This window comes from Malus domestica, chromosome 02 (genome assembly GCF_042453785.1).
Source record: "Malus domestica chromosome 02, GDT2T_hap1".
Taxonomy (NCBI): domain Eukaryota; kingdom Viridiplantae; phylum Streptophyta; class Magnoliopsida; order Rosales; family Rosaceae; genus Malus; species Malus domestica.
This window is the reverse complement of record NC_091662.1, coordinates 16,763,375-16,782,898: the sequence shown is the minus strand read 5'-3', so window position 1 is coordinate 16,782,898 and position 19,524 is coordinate 16,763,375. Positions and strand designations below refer to the sequence as shown.

At 37.7% G+C, this 19,524-nt stretch overlaps 2 protein-coding genes and 1 pseudogene across 2 annotated transcripts; 2 read left to right on the top strand and 1 right to left on the bottom strand.

Moving 5' to 3' along the window:
- Positions 1-1,968: 1,968 nt before the first annotated feature.
- On the top strand, positions 1,969-10,760 carry LOC108170114 (uncharacterized; annotated as a pseudogene).
- Positions 10,761-11,637: 877 nt separating this feature from the next.
- LOC103407171 (cysteine-rich and transmembrane domain-containing protein WIH2) lies at positions 11,638-13,081 on the top strand. Its single transcript, XM_008346125.4, has 3 exons — positions 11,638-12,049; positions 12,145-12,310; positions 12,889-13,081. Exons 1-3 carry the CDS (start codon positions 11,998-12,000, stop codon positions 12,932-12,934), a joined length of 264 nt encoding a protein of 87 aa, XP_008344347.1. The 5' UTR covers positions 11,638-11,997; the 3' UTR covers positions 12,935-13,081.
- Positions 13,082-16,864: 3,783 nt separating this feature from the next.
- On the bottom strand, positions 16,865-18,854 carry LOC139191312 (uncharacterized). Its single transcript, XM_070811953.1, has 4 exons — positions 18,273-18,854; positions 17,982-18,134; positions 17,712-17,771; positions 16,865-17,386 (listed from the first exon to the last, which is right to left on the bottom strand). Exons 1-4 carry the CDS (start codon positions 18,852-18,854, stop codon positions 16,865-16,867), a joined length of 1,317 nt encoding a protein of 438 aa, XP_070668054.1.
- Between the last annotated feature and the right edge of the window lie 670 nt (positions 18,855-19,524).

Sequence of the window (19,524 nt, the reverse complement as noted above, 5' to 3'; positions counted from 1 at the left end):
TGATTTCCATACATCTCCTTGACAGCTTTCCATAACTCAAAAGCTGATTCTGAGAAACTGAAAATCTCGGATATCTTTGAGCCCATTGAATTAAGCAACCAGGACATAACGAGCTGGTCCTTACAGAACCACTCTTCATACTTGGGATCACCAAGCTTGGGAGCTACAACAGTGCCGTTGATAAAGCCGAGCTTAGATCTTCCTCTAAGAGCTAAAGTGATAGTCCTGGACCACGGAAGATAGTTAAACTCGGTTAGAAGTGTGGAACAAAGACGTTGATTAGGATTTCCATTAACTTCGCTTGAAGGAGTTGATGAAGAACCAACGATCTCAGTTGGATCAACAAGAATATTTTCTTCTTCCATTTCAAACGTTTTCTTTTCAGAGAGCGGGTTCTTTTAGGAAGCCTGCTCTGATACCATGTGATTGTTTGGAAGATTTTGTATATATTGATTATTCAAAGGTACAAAGAATAATGAACTTATACAAGTAGTGAAAAGGTGATGTGGTGATGTGGTGATGTGTGTCACTCAGAAGACACACACACCATGCTTCACACACCATGCCTAGACCCATACTTTACATAGTCTAAACCCTAGCTGATTACATCAAGGTCTAACAACTACAACCCATGCTATAACCCATGCTAAGTATTAGGTATTCATTATAACAGTTTTCTCTCTCGCTGGGAACATTGAATGCAAAGTATTTTGGTATTTTTGTAAGGATGGTGATCAGACATAAACCGTCTTCTCGATTAAGCTAAGATAGATTCCCTACCCAGATATCTTGGATTACTTTACCATTTGTGCATTACTTTTTGGAAAATAATCCTAGGTCGGCTTCAAGTGAAGATATAGGAAGCATTGAAGAAGGAAGTGAAAGGTCTATATATACAAGTAAAGACCTCAGAGCGAAGGACACTCAAATCATTCTACAAAACAAGACGCAAGCTTTAAAATGAAAGCTCTTTCACTTTACTTGCTTCATTCCTTTTGCCTTGTCAAAAGACCACTTGAAACCAGAACCTTAGAACTCTATGATTCCTTCCCTTAGATTCTAAGACCAATTAGAATTGCTCTGCCACCATCTCTTTGGGTAGTATCGTTTTACCAACCATTATATAAGTTTGTCTCTTGGTTGAAACACTTTACAAGGAAGCATCTTTAACCCAATCCAACGATAAAAGAAAATTCGATTGTTTTAAGTTCATTTGTGTATGTACTTGTTTTGTGATATTCAATATTACTAATATCAATTTCAGTGTTGTGTTTACTGCTCTTATTCGTAAATGACTGAAGCGGTGTGTTTATATATAACATGTTTATATCTAACCTCATCTTAGTAGTTTATGGTCTGACATCAAGAAACAATTAAAGTCTTTAACAGGCAAGCATTAAAAAGAATCAAACTTGAGCTAGACAGTGGAACAATATGATCAAGAAGTTTTATTTACTTGTAAGCAAGTATCGCATATACATATAATCTATTCTAAATACAACATATCATTCTGTAGACAGAAGCCAACGATGGCATGCCTTACAAACAACAAATTTAGGAATTTCTTAAGCCTCTTCGAACGCCAAAGAGTGAAGCCTACAAATACTAATAAGCAAATTACTCAACAAGCCACTGTGTTTGTTTGTACCCAAACATATATCCATATTTTTTTATTTTGAGTGCCAGTAGCAACTCCGAAAACAAAAATGGTCACCTGTGCTGGGTCGGGCCATGGTTTGCACATTTCCCATATTGAAGACATATTCCATCTTTTGGACAATATAATAATGTCGATACACTGCACTATCAATGTCACCGTAATACATTATCAACACACGACCTAGAGACTTCTTCTCAAAATAGCAAAAATCCCCTTGCTATCGTACCGTATTTTCTACGCGCGCCTATCCCCCTCTTTCTGACAGTTCTGTAACTCGGGAGCCCCCGCCAAACACAGAACCAGAAGCAATGGCTTCTGCACATTCGGTTCGGATCTTCGCCTGCATTCCCTGGCTTCTCTTCCTCTCACTCCCTTTTTCCTCCTCCGTCGAACCCTCCATTGAGCTTTCTTTAGGTACTTTCTTTTCAATTCCCCATCAAGTTTTATTGCGCTTATCCAACTCAACGAAGTAATGAAATCTAGGGTTTTTAAGATAAACAGTAATTTGAATCCCAAAACTGATTTTTTGTTTATAATGTTGGCGTATTGGGTTTCTGAGAATACCGAGTGAAAAGAAGAAAGTTTAAAATTTTAATCTTTTTGCTACGAATTGATCAAGGATTCGAAAACTCATAATGTATAGGTTTTTGAAGTAAATGGGAGTAGAATTATTCATCTGGTTTCTTAATTTTTTCTTAATTTTTTTCTGAAGAATTAAGATTGTGGGAAATTTCAAATTTTGATTTGGAGTGGGTTTCTCTTTGATTATGTCAAGACTAAATTCTAACAATGGTTACTTAATTTTAACTTCTTGGAGCAATGATTTCTCAACTAAAAATTCATTACCATTGGTCTCTGAACTCATCATAACGTATAATTATGGTCGCTCAATTAAAAATTTATTACCATTGGTCCCTCAATTTTAATCTAACTGAAAGAATGATCCATCAACTTTAACTCAATTAGAACAATGCTCCTTCAACTTTAACCTAATTATAGCAATGGTCATTTCAACATAACTCATTTTGACAAAATTCTGACGAAGTTGACGAAAAAGATCATAACTACACATTTTGATGATTTAAGAGGTTAATGATAATGAATTTTCAGTTGAAAGATTGTTGTTCCAATTTAATTAAAGTTAAAGTACCATTGCTACAATTACTTTTATGTCAAATTATATTTTTCTGATACGACTGCTACATTGGTTGTTTAAAATGGGTTTTTCCTTTGGGAACCAAAATGTGCCTGCATACTAGATCACAGCTTTTTCGGAACGTCTTGTGAAGGTAGAAAAAGGCTACTGAGATTAGTGGCTTTGAATTGTATGCAGATAGAAATTACCTATTTGATGGTGGGTGTGAGAAGTTTTATACTTTTAACGAGTCATCCCTTTCTTATGCTTTTCATTTGCAGTTATTTCCGAGTCGGATAGGTTACAATTATCTCTTGGGGTGCCAGTAAAAAAATTTCCCGGTTCCAAGCCCGGCATTTTGGTGCTGTGTGAACGAGTTCATATCCGTGGACTTTCAAGTTTCAAGGCTTAAAAATATTGGGAAGTTTGCCAACACGGTGAAGGTGAAGGTATCAGGAACAAATTCAAGCACTCGTATACCGACCTTCGAGGTTTGTGTCCACAGGAGAGTCGTGAATATTATGGGTCATGTGAGTTTTTAATACTACTTGCATGTCAGACACCATGCATACAGGACTTAACTGAATGAGAAGAAATTCATTATCGTGCGATATGATAATACCATTGTCTCTTAAATATGTTTTGTATTGCTGTAAAGTTATTTCTGTGTGGAATGATCTATTTTTTCTTTCGTTGCAGAAATACATCTCTTGGGATAGGGATGTGCCCTCACAGCTCTTGGCAGAAGGTTCCCAAGGGCTCTGGTCAAGGTCCATGTCACCTTTTGAGCACCAACTAATAGATGTACGGACATATGGTTCATCCTTAGAGAGCTTGGAGGTGTCCATTGAAGAAGGTACCACTCCGGAGTCTAATGTACACACGATTTTACCTCTTGCTTTAATCCTTGCATTTGGTGACCAGTTCATTGAGTGTGTTCTTTGTTTTGCAGAATTTGTTAAATATCACGTAACATTTTTGATATTGGGCATAATCATGATGAGCTTGGCGTCCCACCTGAGCAAGTCATTAGTATTTTATTACGGCAGTGGAATGGCAAATTGGGGTAGTCCTTGTAATATTGATGGTACTTTTTCAGGTAATGTAGTTGCCGTACTGATGTGATCCTTTTTCTTGATAAGATTGCTGAATGTCCAATGAAGTCCTTACACCATCCAAGATAATATAACTGAGTAGGACGGTTTAATTTTTATGGTTGTTTACAGGGGATGAAGCTTCTCCCAACTGGTCGGAAGAATTCTCTTGCAATTTTTGTGTACTCATCTGTGGTATGTACCAAACCTCAGTTAATTTACGTTTCTACACTTTTCATTTACATGATAATGATCAATGTAATTCTCACAATTTATCAGGTTGGTATGGGATCTTTTCTCCTCGGCTACCTACCTGGGTCATTGCGTACACTACTCACAGAGATTGGAATTAGCGAAGACATGTATAATCCTGTAAGTTATCTTGAATTATTCTTTTAGTTGCCCTGCTATCTTCACCATAAAGAAAAATGCCTTCCTCTTTTTCCATCCAGATTATTTGATTGCATATGATTGTCATGTTTGGCTTGAAACCTTTATTTTTTAAAATCAAATCATTCATGTTTTCCTGTTTTCTTGAATGTTTATATTTTGGTATTGTTGCTGAAGTATAGCTTGTTTACTCAGCCTTATATAGTGATAACCAATAAACAGCTTTCTATTAGGGGGAACAAATTTCCTCGCGTCGCATTGACTTCGGCATATAGTTGCATGCTTTGATGAAATATGTGTTGGTGTATAATCCTTTAGCTGAAGCTTGGCAGCAAGAATCATATTTCTATGTGTTGTTTCAGTTTGAATGTGAGCCTTTGGATCATAGTCCACATGGCATTTCAATCTTGTATCTAGCCTAAGTAATAGAATAAGCCAAGTGGCATCATCTCATAGGATGATACCAATGAATGGCTAAGATTGCATTGTATGTTGAAGAGTGAAGGATCTCTCTTCCCTTCCTCATAAACGGTTAGATTGTTTTATGCAGGATATGAAAAAATGAAATTTGAAGAGACATTTTGCAGCTTCTTCTCTCTCGGAAACTCTTTCTATCTTTGAAGACAACCTCCATTGAAACACATACTAAAACTACACACACAAACACTAACATGGCCTCAGAGCCAGGTTTCATCGTCTAATCTGGGCGTGAAATCTGTGCGATTGAGCTACATCTTTGAGCTTCAATCGAATCTGGAAAGTGTGCTTTCGTGTATCCAAGTCTCATATGGCTGGGTCCGGAAATGTCGAGCTTAGAGCTCCGGTCTTCAATGGAGAGAACTATGAATTTTGGAGGATTCGTATGACAACTATACTGAAATTGTATGGTTTGTGGGAGCTGGTAGAAAATGGGTTTGAACCACCAGATCCGAAGTCTGAGAAAGCTGTGGTTGATGAGACGAAGAAGGAGACGCCGGATGGAGTGTCGTTCAGTGAGATCCTGATGAAGGATGCTCGTGCGCTTGGAATGATACAAGGTGCAGTATCGGATCAGATTTTTCCCAGAATCGTGAATGAAGAGACATCCAAAGGAGCTTGGGATGCTCTAAAGGGTGAATTCCGAGGAGATAAACAAGTAAGAAATGTAAAATTGCAAGGTTTACGTAGAGATTTTGAATATACTCGTATGAAGGACAGTGAATCATTATCTGTGTATCTCTCTAGATTGTTTGATATCATTAACCAAATGAAAAGTTATGGAGAAGAACTATCTAGGGAGAGAATTGTGCAGAAATTACTTATTAGTCTACCGAAAACATATGATGCAATTTGTTCTGTAATTGAGCATTCTAGAGATCTTGAAATTATTGAGGTCCAAGAGGTTGTAGCTTCTCTGAAAGGATTTGAACAGAGGCTTGATCTACATACTGAGTCTTCGACTGATAGGGCATTTGCAAGTTTAAATATAGCATCTAAGGGTGTCAAAAGTGGTGGATTTTCTGGGAATCAAAGGTCTTAAGAGAGTTGGAAATCAAGGGGAAAGAATTGGGATCACAAACCAAATTATCCTCAGAGACAGAGCAATACTCAAAGGAATTGGGATCACAAACCAAATTATCCTCAGAGACAGAACAATATTCAAAGGAATTGGGATCATAGGCCTAATTATGTCCAGAAGCAAAACAATGCTCAGGGTGATTGTAAGTGGTGTGACAGGTTGCACTATGGGAAGTGCTGGTATGAAGGTAAACCAAAGTGCACAGGCTGTGGTAAGCCAGGTCATTCTATGAGAGATTGTCATGAGAATAGGGGCGTGCAGAAAGTTAATTATGTGAAGCAAATGGGAGAAACAGGATCACTGTTTTATGCCTGCAATGCAGTGACTGATGTGAAAGTCAATAACTCATGGTACATTGATAGTGGGTGTAGTAACCACATGACAGGAGATGAGAGATTATTGGTCAATGTTCAAAGAGGTTTGACATCCAAAGTGAAGATGGGAACTGGAGAAATCTGTGAAGTGGCAGGAAAGGGAACTTTGGTGATTGAAACTAAATTGGGAAGAAAACATATACAAGAAGTAATGCTTGTTCCCGGACTTGAGGAAAATCTTCTAAGTGTAGGGCAAATGATGGAAAATGGTTATTATTTGTTGTTTGGAGGTGATGTAGTGAATATTTTTGATGGATGGTCACTGGATAATTTAGTAGTGAGGGTACATATGACCAACAATCGATGTTTTCCTTTGACAATGTTGCCTGCAACACAGTATGCACTAAGGGCAGGTATCACTCATTGTTCTCAAATATGGCATAAGAGGTTGGGTCATTTGAATGAGAGAAGTCTCAAGGTACTTGAAGAACAGGAGTTGGTGCATGGATTACCTAAATTAGAAATGTCCCAAAGTGTGTGTGAAGGTTGCATGTTGGGTAAACAACACAGAGACTCATTCCCTTCCCAATCAACTTGGAGAGCTAAAGATCCACCAGAGTTGATTCATACTGATCTCTATGGTCCAATGCAAGTAGAGTCTCATTCTGGAAACAAATATTTTTTGTTGTTTACAGATGACTGCACAAGGATGTCATGGGTGTATTTTTTGAGAAACAAGTCTGATGTGTTTGAATGTTTCAGAAAGTTCAAGGCAATGGCTGAGTTACAATGTGGATATAAGGTTAAATGTCTCAGGAGTGATCGAGGGGGAGAATTTCTTTCTGTAGAATTTGACAAATACTGTAATGGACAAGGAATTCAGAGACAATTGACTATGGCCTACACTCCTCAACATAATGGAGTGTCCGAAAGAAAGAATAGGACTGTGGTGGAGATGGCAAAGTCAATGCTACATGAAAAAAACCTTCCATATGCATTTTGGGCAGAAGCAGTGAATACTGCAGTCTATTTGATCAATAGGTGTCCTACTAAAGCTTTGAAGAAGTCAACCCCATTTGAAGCTTACAGTGGCAGAAAACCTGGAATAGCTCATTTGAAGATATTTGGCTCACTGTGCTATGTGCATATCCCTTCCAATCTCCGACATAAGTTGGAAGAAAACAGTCACAAGTGTATCTTTGTAGGATATGGTTCAAGTGAGAAGGGCTACAGGTTGTTTGATCCCATTTCAAGGAAGATTGTTCTCTCAAGGGATGTCACATTTGATGAGAGTAAATCTTGGGATTGGAACTGCAATATAGATACTGGAGTGACATTTCCAGTTATCACTGAACATAAGAATGCTAATGAAATCTGTGAAGTTGATGACAATTCTCAGTTTGAAGAATACAATGTTTCTCAAAGTGAGAATGTGCTTGAGAGATCTCCAACTTATGATGATACACCGAAGAAATGGAGAAGTATCAATGAAATCATGGCTCAATGCAACATGTGTGTTATTGAACCAGAAAACTATGAGGATGCAGCCAAAGATGATTCATGGAAGAGTGCAATGAAAACTGAATTGGACATGATTGAGAAGAACAACACATGGCAGCTTGTTGAGAGACCATATGACAAGCCTGTTATTGGTGTTAGATGGGTTTATAAGACCAAACTTAATCTGGATGGCACCGTGCAGAAGAATAAAGCTCGGCTGGTGGCTAAAGGTTATTCACAAAAGCCCGGAATCGACTATAATGAAACCTTTGCCCCTGTGGCAAGGTTGGATACAATTAGAACTTTAATTGCCCTTGTTGCACAGAAGAAATGGAACTTGTATCAATTAGATGTAAAGTCTGCATTTCTCAATGGGGTACTGAAAGAAGAAGTGTATGTTGAGCAACCTCAAGGTTTTGTGAAGGAAAGTGAAGAAACAAAGGTGTACAAGTTGAACAAGGCTTTATATGGCTTGAAACAAGCACCAAGAGCTTGGTATGATGAGATTAATGCATACTTCAATAATGCAGGGTTTGAGAAGAGTTCAAGTGAAGCAACTTTGTATGTTAAGACAAGTAAGGACTCGGGTATCATTATTGTCTCTCTATATGTAGATGACATTGTATATACTGGTAGCAGTCCACAAATGCTTGAAGAATTCAGAAATGACATGATGAAACACTATGAGATGACTGACTTGGGCTTATTACATCATTTTCTTGGAATGGGTGTGCTGCAATCTGAGAACAGCATTTTTATACACCAAAAGAAATATGCACAGAAACTAATTGAGAAGTTTGGTCTGAAAGAATGCAAGTCAGTTGCTACTCCACTTGCAATGAATGAGAGGTTGAGCAAAGTTGATGGAAGTGAACCTGCGGATGAAGGAGAATATAGGCAGCTTGTTGGAAGTCTGCTCTATTTAACTGCAACTAGACCTGATGTGATGTTTGCAGCAAGTATGTTGGCAAGATTTATGCATAATCCCACTAAGAAACATATGGGAACAGCTAAGAGGGTACTAAGATACATCCAGGGAACAATCGATTTTGGTATTGTCTTTGAAAGGGGAAAAACTACTACCCTAATCGGCTACTGTGATAGTGATTGGGCTGGAAGTGAGGATGATATGAGAAGTACTTCAGGGTATGCATTCACACTAGGATCGGGTATGTTCTCATGGGCTTCAATCAAACAAAACACTGTGGCACTGTCTACTGCAGAAGCAGAATATGTCAGTGCAGCAGAGGCTACATCACAAGCAAAGTGGCTGAGATTTGTTCTAGAAGACTTTGGAGAAGAACAAGTGGAAGGAACTCAGATCTTGTGTGATAATACATCAGCCATTGCTATGGCAAAGAATCCAGTCTTTCATCAAAAGACAAGACACATCAACAGGAAGTTCCACTTCATCCGAGAAGCAATTCAAGCCAAAGAGATTGAGTTAGTGTACTGCAGGACAGAGGAGCAGATTGCAGATATACTTACTAAGGCCTTACCTAAAGATCGATTTGTGTATCTAAGGGAGCTACTTGGAGTTAAATCAGCCAAAGGATTAGAAGGGAGTGTTGGTGTATAATCCTTTAGCTGAAGCTTGGCAGCAAGAATCATATTTCTATGTGTTGTTTCAGTTTGAATGTGAGCCTTTGGATCATAGTCCACATGGCATTTCAATCTTGTATCTAGCCTAAGTAATAGAATAAGCCAAGTGGCATCATCTCATAGGATGATACCAATGAATGGCTAAGATTGCATTGTATGTTGAAGAGTGAAGGATCTCTCTTCCCTTCCTCATAAACGGTTAGATTGTTTTATGCAGGATATGAAAAAATGAAATTTGAAGAGACATTTTGCAGCTTCTTCTCTCTCGGAAACTCTTTCTATCTTTGAAGACAACCTCCATTGAAACACATACTAAAACTACACACACAAACACTAACAATATGAACTGGTAAACAATTTTTCATTTCATCTTTTTCTTTTGGGTTTTGATGTACTCTGTATTCTCTTTCAGGCAAGATGTGCTTATAATTCTGCACTACTCCATTTCCCTTACCATCTTGGATTTTAGTTTTATTCAGGTGTGTGCTAACTACTAATTGATGCACACTGTCGGTTTTTTATGCAAACCAACTGATAATACTTATTCTTGTTCTAGCCTTGGTCAATTATGATTTATTCTCAAGATACACTTGAAATCACACCATTATTCTGTAGGCGAGTTATTATATATAGATTTTACGTTTTATATGTTGGGACTAATGCTTGTCCTTTTTTGGGTGGAAATAATTTACAAGTAGACTACTACACATTCTTCATTCTCTAATGATTTAGGAAATTCTCTCATAATTTGCAGCTGGCTATATTTCTTCTGGCTTTTGTTTTTCTGGCTGGAGCATGGTTGGGCATCTGGGCAGTCCACAAATTGTTCCTGGCAGAAGATGGATCTATCGAGATAATGACATCTCAGTTTGTTAATTGGTCCATCAAAATTCTGGGTGCTACTGTGATTTTTCAGGTACGTTAGATAAGTCTACACTTCAAGTTTACTATCAAAATTTCAATAGTGGTGATTATATATATGTCTCGTTATCTAAAAAGTGATTTTGATGTATTGCATAGTTTCCACACCACATCCGAAAGAAATTTACATGGTTATTTCCTTCTACTTTCCACACCACATCCGAAAGGAGAAAAAAAAGAAATTTACGGCTTAATTTTCATGTATTGCATAATTTGGTATATAAGTACATACAGTCCTTGTTCTCCAGAGAGACAACAACAAAAGCCTTGCAAGAACTTGCTTCTTCTCCTGAGTATCACAGATGGTGCTCCTCAAACGTAGAAAGAATCAGCGTCGCCCCCTGAAACAATAGAAAAGTTTCTGATCAGCCGCTCAACCGGTGGCTCCTTTGGTTGTAGTAAACAAACGGCTAACAACATGCCCTTTGCGAAGTCAACATGGGCATGGTACACGCAAGAAAAGGCTGCTTTTAGTCTGGGCTCTAGAGGGTAGCTGGAAAGGTTACGATGTTGTAAAATTCATAGTTTTGTGCAGTTCATTATTTTTGAGCAACCTGAATGGAAAGGATCTGTTCTTTTCTGACTCTACTCTAACTTGAAAGTAGGATGATTTTTTGAGCAACTTGAGTAGAAAGGATCTCTTTATCTCTCTCTCTATATAACATTGAAATCTAAAGATCGTGTTGGATAATTATTTCGTTTTTAGGTTTCACTTTTTGGGCTGAAAATACAAGTGGGGTATATTGGAGAAAGAAGAGATAGTAGAAGGGCGGTAGGAGGGGTAAAAAACAAAGAAAAATTGAATAAAGCCCTTGGTTTGCTTGTAATTTTGGGCTTATTGTTTAATAAAAGTTGAGGGAGTTTTGATTGTAATTTTGCTACCATCAAACTTTTTCCAAAACAAAACAAAAAAATAAAAACTTGTTATCTTAATCAAATGAATTACAAAAGAATCTCCTGTGAATACAAACACTCTTGTCAAAATGGGTCTACTTTTTCATTGAAATCGTGTCACTGTCACTTGGTGTAACACTCTTTATCAAAAGAGAGACAACACACTTAGCTGTCTTAATCCTTTATGTGTTTCAGCTATTTTTGTTATTGTTACGATAAACAAGTTCAAAGAGGGAAGATCGAAGACGAATTTTACAATTTGACCTTAACTGTACATGCGATGTTTGTTTGTTTTTTTTTTTGTTTTTTTTGTTTTTGTTTTTGTGTCAAACAATAAATTTGTTAAATTAAATTTAAGATCAGCAAGCGAAGTTTGACGGTACATACAATATTTGCTGAATGCTCTTTAATTTGACTATTTTATTCCATCCTTTTTTTCCCAAGCAAAGAAAATTATCCTTTACTTAGCCAACTAAACAAGAATAAAGAATAAAGAATAAGACTACACAAGAAACTAATTTTCTTTCTTAATCGAGTAAATAACATTTTTCTTTTATTGCGTTGGATGATTTTTATTCGATTTGGAGGTAAAGATATTGCCCTCATTAGATAAGCCCACCCATTTTATGGGCCAACAAACTTTTTCTTTCTCTCCTCTTTTTGTGGGTTGTTTAACTTTAATACTCCGTGTGAAAACCGCGGCACACATCACAACCTCCTCTAAATAATCGGTTTCCTTTCCTTCTGCTTTTTGGACTCCAAGCGAAACTTCGACACAGGTTCCGGTCCTCAAAATCTTCAGCCGACTTTCACAGATCTTATAAAATCCTCCAAATCTCTCAACTCTTTCAATATTCGATCCAAACCCAGTTCTCAAATTGCTCCCGAGTCCTAAAAATATCCAGTCTTTTTTGTTTTTGTTGTAGAAGATGAGTTACTACAATCAGCAGCAAGCTCCAGTTGGTGTTCCTCCTCCACAAGGTATGAATCATGTCTATTTTACCTTTTGGGTCAATTTTGGTCTGTTTTGTTTTGGTTCTTTGAATTTAGTACTCAAATTATTTATCGTTGGACAGGGTATCCTCCAAAGGATGCTTACCCTCCACAGGGTTACCCTGAGCAGGGGTATCCACCTCAACAGGGTTACCCTCCACAGGGGTACCCACCACAGCAGGGCTATGCTCCCCAGTATGCTCAGCAGCCCCCTCCTAGGAAAGAAAGTGACGGTTGCCTTCAAGGATGGTAAGCCCCCTCACTCCTCTCTCTCTCTCTCTCTCTCTCTCTCTCTCTCTCTCTCTCTCTCTCTCTCTAAATTCTTTGTCTAGATTATATTTTGTTTGATTGCAGAGTTTTCTGTTCTTAATCTCCACTTTTTATTTGGTTTCCTCTTATTTTATTTATTATTGATTGTTGCCTAAATATCTATGAAGGTTTTGCTCTTTTTTTTTGTTTTTTTTTTATAGAATTTTACTAGTGTTTTGTTGAATAAAACAATCTAAGAAGGTCTATTTTTATGGCTGAAGAAATTGACGATTGTTTGGTGGTCAAATATTTCTCCGCTTTTGTTTGTTTGTTTTGATTTCTTTTTAATAATATTCGAGTAATTTTTGTTGTGTAACAGTCTTAAGAAATTGCAGTGTTTTTATGCCTGAAGATAGTGATGCTTAATTTACATGTTGGTTTTGAATGGGATACTTATTGGAGTTCGAACATAACCGGTCCCTTTTCGTATTGTTTCGTTTTCCTTTTCCTTGAAGTTAAAGCCTGATCAGCAACATTTGCGTACGATCTTTGACATGGTTTGTTTATGTACTGTGCAGTTTAGCAGCACTCTGCTGTTGTTGCCTCTTGGATGCTTGCTTCTGAGGGATATCTTGGCGATTTACTCAAGTGTCTGATGTTTAATAGTGTTGTTTAGTTTTGGAATATGTAATGCAAACTCAAGGAATTATATGTTGGATTTATGTGAGTAAATTTACTTTTTGGATTTGAATAACAGCAGGTTTATGTCAATTTTCGGCATCATCATTCTTATTTTTTGATCAATCAGTCAACTGTGATCAGCTATCGTTTATCAGCTGATTACGGTTTACTATGATTGAGTTATGCTTATTTAACCCATCACATTGTCTATATTTAACGGTTCAGAGCGAGTACGGCGTATCGACTCTCTCGGGGTTACTTAAAAACAATTCTCTCGAAGTTCCGCTGTTGTTTTCGCTTGGAAGTCTTATGTCTGGGTTTATTTTTTGGTTGGATGTCATGAATTGTCGTAGAATGGACGCATTCTCTAGTGCTGTCAGTCTTTTCCCACCCAAAGAAGATGAATGTTGGTAGTGGATGGGCCTACCACTCGTGCCATTGTGGAGTACAGGCAAGTGTAGCGCTTTTCTAATGTTTTGGCGATGTGATTGAATTAGAGATGCGTTGGTTGGGTGATATGAAGTTATCAACGACCTAATCGAGGGGCATTTTAGTTCGAAAAGCCATTTTTTTTAGTTTTAAGTAAGAGCCTTAGGTTGAGTTTTTGAACGACGAGTTCGATACTAAATCTTTGTTGATCCAAGCACAGTTGCCAAAATATCGTTTTATCAAATAAAAAAGGATCGTTTAATTTGTAAGTTGCACACTAGAAAAGTTTGAATGTGATAGCTTTATGTGATATTTTGACATCTTTTAAATTTTTGCTCTACGATCGATATGTCAAATTTTGAACATATAATAAAAAATTTATATTTATCTTCTTTGCATTGGTAATAAAAGAAAATGAATTAAAAAGTAAAAAAAATATTTAAACATCGCATGGTAATGAAAAGAAATAAAAAGGTAACGCTTTAAATCAATAATTTTTTTTTAAAAAGCATTTAATAATTAATTAAATTTTTTTGAAAATGGTGTCAAATTTGGCAGCAAGGGGGAGATATGTTATTCCATGTCATGCCAAATCAAATTTAGTTTCTCAGTTGAAAAGCATTGCTGTTGTCTTATTTTTTACTGTTATTGCTGATTTTGACATTTAGACATCTTATTTAGAAATGTTCTTAGTTCGTAAACGAGGTCATTTGTTGTAAGGATAATGTTAGGGAGACTAAATTTTTAAACCAAATGATACGCCACCATTAAGAAATAAGCATCTTAATCACACTTCATTAATTATCCAATCATCTACAACCACATCATATGATTTAAAAAATTTGATCCCGTAACATTATCCTTGTTGTAGACCCTTTTCAATTTATTTTTTCTTCTGAGAGCATTGATTTTGTGTTATAAGTAACGAATTGTAACTTTGGTGTTGAATTAAAAAATCATTAAAACGGTTACAAAATTTGACAAATTGAGAGGCATTGATCATTGACCTCAATTCGATGAGAATTTTTCGTCATGTAAATTGCACGCGTTTAAAAAGGAGCATAGTTACCAAACAAATCTTCTATATATAAAGGCGGAAGCCAACTTTTGGGGTCACGGCTTCACCAAAAAATAATGGGACAAAAATGCCTTTCAAATAAAAAAGTACAAAAGCAGCAAAAAATAATACAGAGGTAATTTGGTAATTTTAGTCATAAAAAGATTTTTTTTTTAAGTTTTTATTTTTTATAATTAATAATAATGGGACATAAATGACACACAACGACCTAGATCGAGGCATGATTGCCGTCACGTGAGGGTGATGTAACCATGAGCATAGTGCGAAAGCAATAAAGATAAGGAAATACGGATAAATAAAAACCAACTAACTAGAGCACTAGATAAGGTAAGGTGCAAGTGCGACATTAAGTGTGAGTTCATAATCAGAGCATAAGTAGTCTAAGTGCAGTCCAGCAGGACGAATACTAATTATACAACACCAAAGATAATCCTACATTGGTGATAATCTGTCAAAGCTGCCATGAATTCCTTGTAACCCCTCGCCCTAAAACCTGTATAATTTCCTAGAAAATAGAATGCATATATATATATATATATATATACATATCTCAAAACCATGCTCAGAAAATGATATTCATAAATATGCCAGGCCAAATATCTCAAAATAACAAAATTAGTAGCTCAGGTGAAATAACATCTCAGCTCGATCCACCTAAAATGGCATGTACGGCTGAATCTATAACTCAACAAGTATGCCTGCACACAAGTTGGAACCACCTAATGTGGTTTATATGACAGGATTGAGTGTAAATAAATAAATACACTCTAGTGCTACGATCACGTGGCGGGTCACCTACAAGTCGGAACCACCTATAGTGGTCTGTACGACAGGATTGTGCACCTAACTTGGATCCATGGTGAGCGTATGGTGCGGGAGGTGAACATCACGTGAAGGCCTGTGCCCTAGCCACGAGCGAGAGCACTAACACTAGGGTGCATGTTTATAAATTCTCAACACATCTCACATCATCATCAAATCACACATAAACAGTATACAACTTACCTGAGCGTCCACAATGTCAAATCATATTTATGCATACTATACTAATTCATATTCTAAGTATAAATCGATAGGCATAGCAATTCAAAACATAATTTCATTTAAATGCATTTTCTAGGAAAAATACCAAGTATATAGGTATATACTGAAAACCAAAAGCCCACTCACTGATATGTGGAAGGGTCGTAAACCCCGAGCCTTACTTGACTACGCTCGTCCTCAGAATAGGTCTCACTTATATGCGAAACAACTATATAAACGTTATTTAAAGCACATACACAAAACTAGGTAATAACTTCTCACACATTGCTCAAATGGGGTATTTAAATATACCATTGAGACCTACTCAACCTTATGAACACCCCCATATTTTTAGAAAAATTTTCCGAGCACCTACACGCCAGCCAAGGCACGGCTAAATGCGCTACCCACGCGTAGGCACGTGCCTGGCACACCAAACAGATTCCCTAACGGCGTTAGGGAATATTTGGTTAAAAATCAGCATATACCGTTATAATTACCTAACGGCGTTAGAATATTCTGTCAACTTTGACGGAATATTTTGTTCCTTCTTCCTTGGTTCGCCGGTGTCGTTGCTATCACCGGAAAATGGAAAAATCTTTAAAACTTCATATCTTCTTCAATTCTCAACCAAAATTCATGAATTATATACCAAAATGAAGCTTAGGATGAGATGAACAAAACCTTACCACTTTTAGGTCCTAAAATCCACGGGATTTCGCCGGAAAAGACACGATAATCCGGCCACTTCTGCAACTCACCAAAACAGGGATTCCCGACATCCAAATCACTTCAAATTTCTTCCCCGAGCTTTGTGAAGATGTTCTAAAGCTTCCTAGGGTCTTAAAAATAACTGGAAGGTCCACAATCATGATCGAATGAACAGTGCTCCAAAACTAGGTTATCTGGTTCTCGAGAAAACGAGGTCTTCACGTTGAACTAGGAACATGAATGAACTCTGGAGCTGGCAAAGAACACAAAACCAACCTTCAAAGCCTCAATCCGCAATTAGTGAGCTAAGTTCGAAGTGGTCTGTACGGTTGTACGGAAAAATGGATGGAAGCCGAGAAAGAAGGAGAGAGAGAAAGAGTCAACGTGTGTGGGTGTATATGTGGTCCGAATTAGTCCTCAACCAAAAACAAGATAATAACTTAAGTTCCAAACACTTATGAATAAAAGAATTGGGTCCAAATCCTAAGCTTAGACCCCACAACACCACAAAACATTCAAGGGCACTTTAGTCATTTCACCATTAATAAAATATATTTAGGGACGGGTTGTCACAACTTACCCTCCTTAAGAAAATTTTATCCCCGAAATTTCCATACAACAATGAACAACCGCTAATAACCATAAAATAAGCGCGGATATAACTCTTTCATACGTTCTTCTGTCTCCCAGGTGGCTTCCTCCACCGAGTGATTCCTCCATAAAACTTTCACAAAGCGCACGATCTTATTCCTCAGAACCTTATCTTTCCAATCCAAAATCGTCACTGGGTCCTCATCATTCATCTGAGCTTCGAGCACTCGATCAATTAATATTGGCCTGACTTGAAAATTAGCAAGTAAGGCTTCCCCTCGATCTTCCACTCCTAACTTCACTCTAGTGGACCTCAAATCCGCTAGAAGAGGAACATGACAAGCGTATAAAGCATTAATTCTCCCTTGAGGCTTCCTACTAAGTGCATCCACCACTACATTTGCAAGACCAGGGTGATACTTAATTGTGCAATCATAATCACTGAGCAATTCAATCCACCTTCGTTGCCGAAGATTAAAATCCTTCTGAGTAAAAAGATACTGAAGACTTTTATGATCGGTAAAGATCTTACATTTTTTGCCATAAAGATAATGTCTCCAAATCTTCAAAGCAAAAACGAATGTTGCTAACTCAAAATCATGAGTAGGATAATTCATCTCATGAGGCTTCAACTATCGCGACGTATAAGCAATCACCCTACTATGCTACATCAACACACAACCTAGGCCATTCAAGGAAGCATCACTGTAGATCTCAAAATTGTGCATGAGTGAGACAATATTTCAACTACTGAAAACTCTGCTCACAATTATCATCCCACTCAAACTTAACATCCTTCCTGGTTAACCTCGTTAGTGGTAATGCAATAACTGAAAAATCTTTAACAAACCGTCGATAATAACCTGCTAAACCAAGAAAACTTCGTACCTCGGTGATGGTTAGTGGTTGCTCCCAATTCTCAACAGCTGCCACTTTCTGAGAATCCACCTGAATACCTTGAGTTGATATGACATGTCCCAAAAATGCCACTTAATCCATCCAGAATTGGCATTTGCTAAATTTTGCGTACAACTGATGTTCCCTTAATTTCTTCAACACCAAAGTAAGACGTCGAACATGCTCTGATTTAGACTTAGAGTATACCAGAATATCGTCAATGAAAACAATAACAAACCTGTCTAGATATTGTTAGAATACTCGATTCATCAAATCCATAAAAGTTGCAGGTGCATTAGTTAATCCAAATGGCATCACAAGAAGCTCATAATGACCATATCGAGTCCTAGTAGCTGTTTCAGGAACATCTTCACTTTTAATCTTCAATTGATAGTAACCAGACCTCAAATCAATCTTAGAAAACACACAGGCACCTCGAAACTGATCAAATAAATCGTCTATACGAGGCAATGGATAACGGTTTTTAATTGTTACCCTATTCAATTGCCTATAATCAATACATAGCCTCAAAGTCCCATTTTTCTTCCTCACAAATAACACCGGAGCTCCCCAAGGTGAAGTACTAGGCTGAATAAAACCCTTATCAACTAATTCCTGCAATTGAATCTTCAATTCCCTCAATTCAGAAGGAGCCATTAGATAAGGAGTTAAAGATATAAGATCTGTACCTTGAAGCAAATCAATAGTGAACTCCATATCTTGGTCTGACGGCAATCCAGGTAAATCATCAGGGAACACATTAGGGAAATGCCTGATCACTCGAACATTCTCCACATTGCTAGGAACCTTATCATTCAACACTACATGAGCCAAATACCCCTGACAACTTTTCTCTAACAACTTTTTAGCTCTTATGGTAGAAATAACACCATGCCACACCCCATTATGCTCGCCCACAAAAATAACCTCAGGCAATCCAGGACGATGAAAAGTAACTGCTTTCTCATAGCAATCTATATTGGCACGATTGTAATACAACCAATATGTGCCCAAAATCACATCAAAATCCACAATATCTAACGGGATGAGATTAGCTAGCATAACTACATCTTCCACTAACATGGGACATCCTGGATATACACAACTAACATAACATCTCTCCCCTCTAGGCATCGTAAACTCTAAATCATAGCCAAGAGGTGTAGGATGAGGTTGTGTCAACTGAGCAAACGTATGAGAAATAACAGAATGCGTAGCACCGCAATCAATTAATACTCTAGCAAAATGACCAAGAATATTCAACGTACCCATGATCAAATCAGGATTATTCTGAGCATCCTACAATGTCATGTGTTGAATATGTCCCTGGGTCTGCTGTCGACCTCCTCGACCTCTGCTAGCTTGATTACTTCGTCCTTGCACACCTAGCCCCTGACTCGGCTGACCAGGCTACCTTGAAGATCCCGCACTACTAGAAGCAACCTTCACGTGCTGGGATTGTCCTCCAGGATACCACTGTGATCCACCAGCTGAATACAACGGATATGGCATATTACCTCCAGGATACTAAGGATAACCACTCTGCTGATACGGGTCATGTGGATACTGATACTGTCTTGCAGAATAATCAGCTACATCGCCCTGGTAATGATAAGTACCTCCATGACCCGCTTGACCACAACTGCTAGCTCCTGAAATAGGCTGAATCGACACTGGTGGTGGTAAGGAAGGCTGTTGGGGCCTCTGCTGATTCTAAGGACAATGCATAGCCCTATGTCCCATTTGACCACAAGTATAGCATCCACTACTGCCTCACCTACACTCTCCAAAGTGCCGATTATTG

Bases quoted from the DNA above. Each gene is read 5' to 3' on its own strand.
- LOC139191312 (XM_070811953.1), bottom strand. From the start codon at position 18,854: ATGCCTAGAGGGGAGAGATGTTATGTTAGTTGTGTATATCCAGGATGT. The intron at 18,135-18,272 runs GTGAGGAAGAAA...GTGTTTTCTAAG, and splicing joins GGGGAGCTCCGGTGTTATTT to ATTGATTTGAGGTCTGGTTA. The intron at 17,772-17,981 runs GTATTCTAACAA...CAAGGTATTCAG, and splicing joins TTATGGATTTGATGAATCGA to GTGGATTCTCAGAAAGTGGC.
- LOC103407171 (XM_008346125.4), top strand. From the start codon at position 11,998: ATGAGTTACTACAATCAGCAGCAAGCTCCAGTTGGTGTTCCTCCTCCA. The intron at 12,050-12,144 runs GTATGAATCATG...ATCGTTGGACAG, and splicing joins TGGTGTTCCTCCTCCACAAG to GGTATCCTCCAAAGGATGCT. The intron at 12,311-12,888 runs GTAAGCCCCCTC...TGTACTGTGCAG, and splicing joins GACGGTTGCCTTCAAGGATG to TTTAGCAGCACTCTGCTGTT.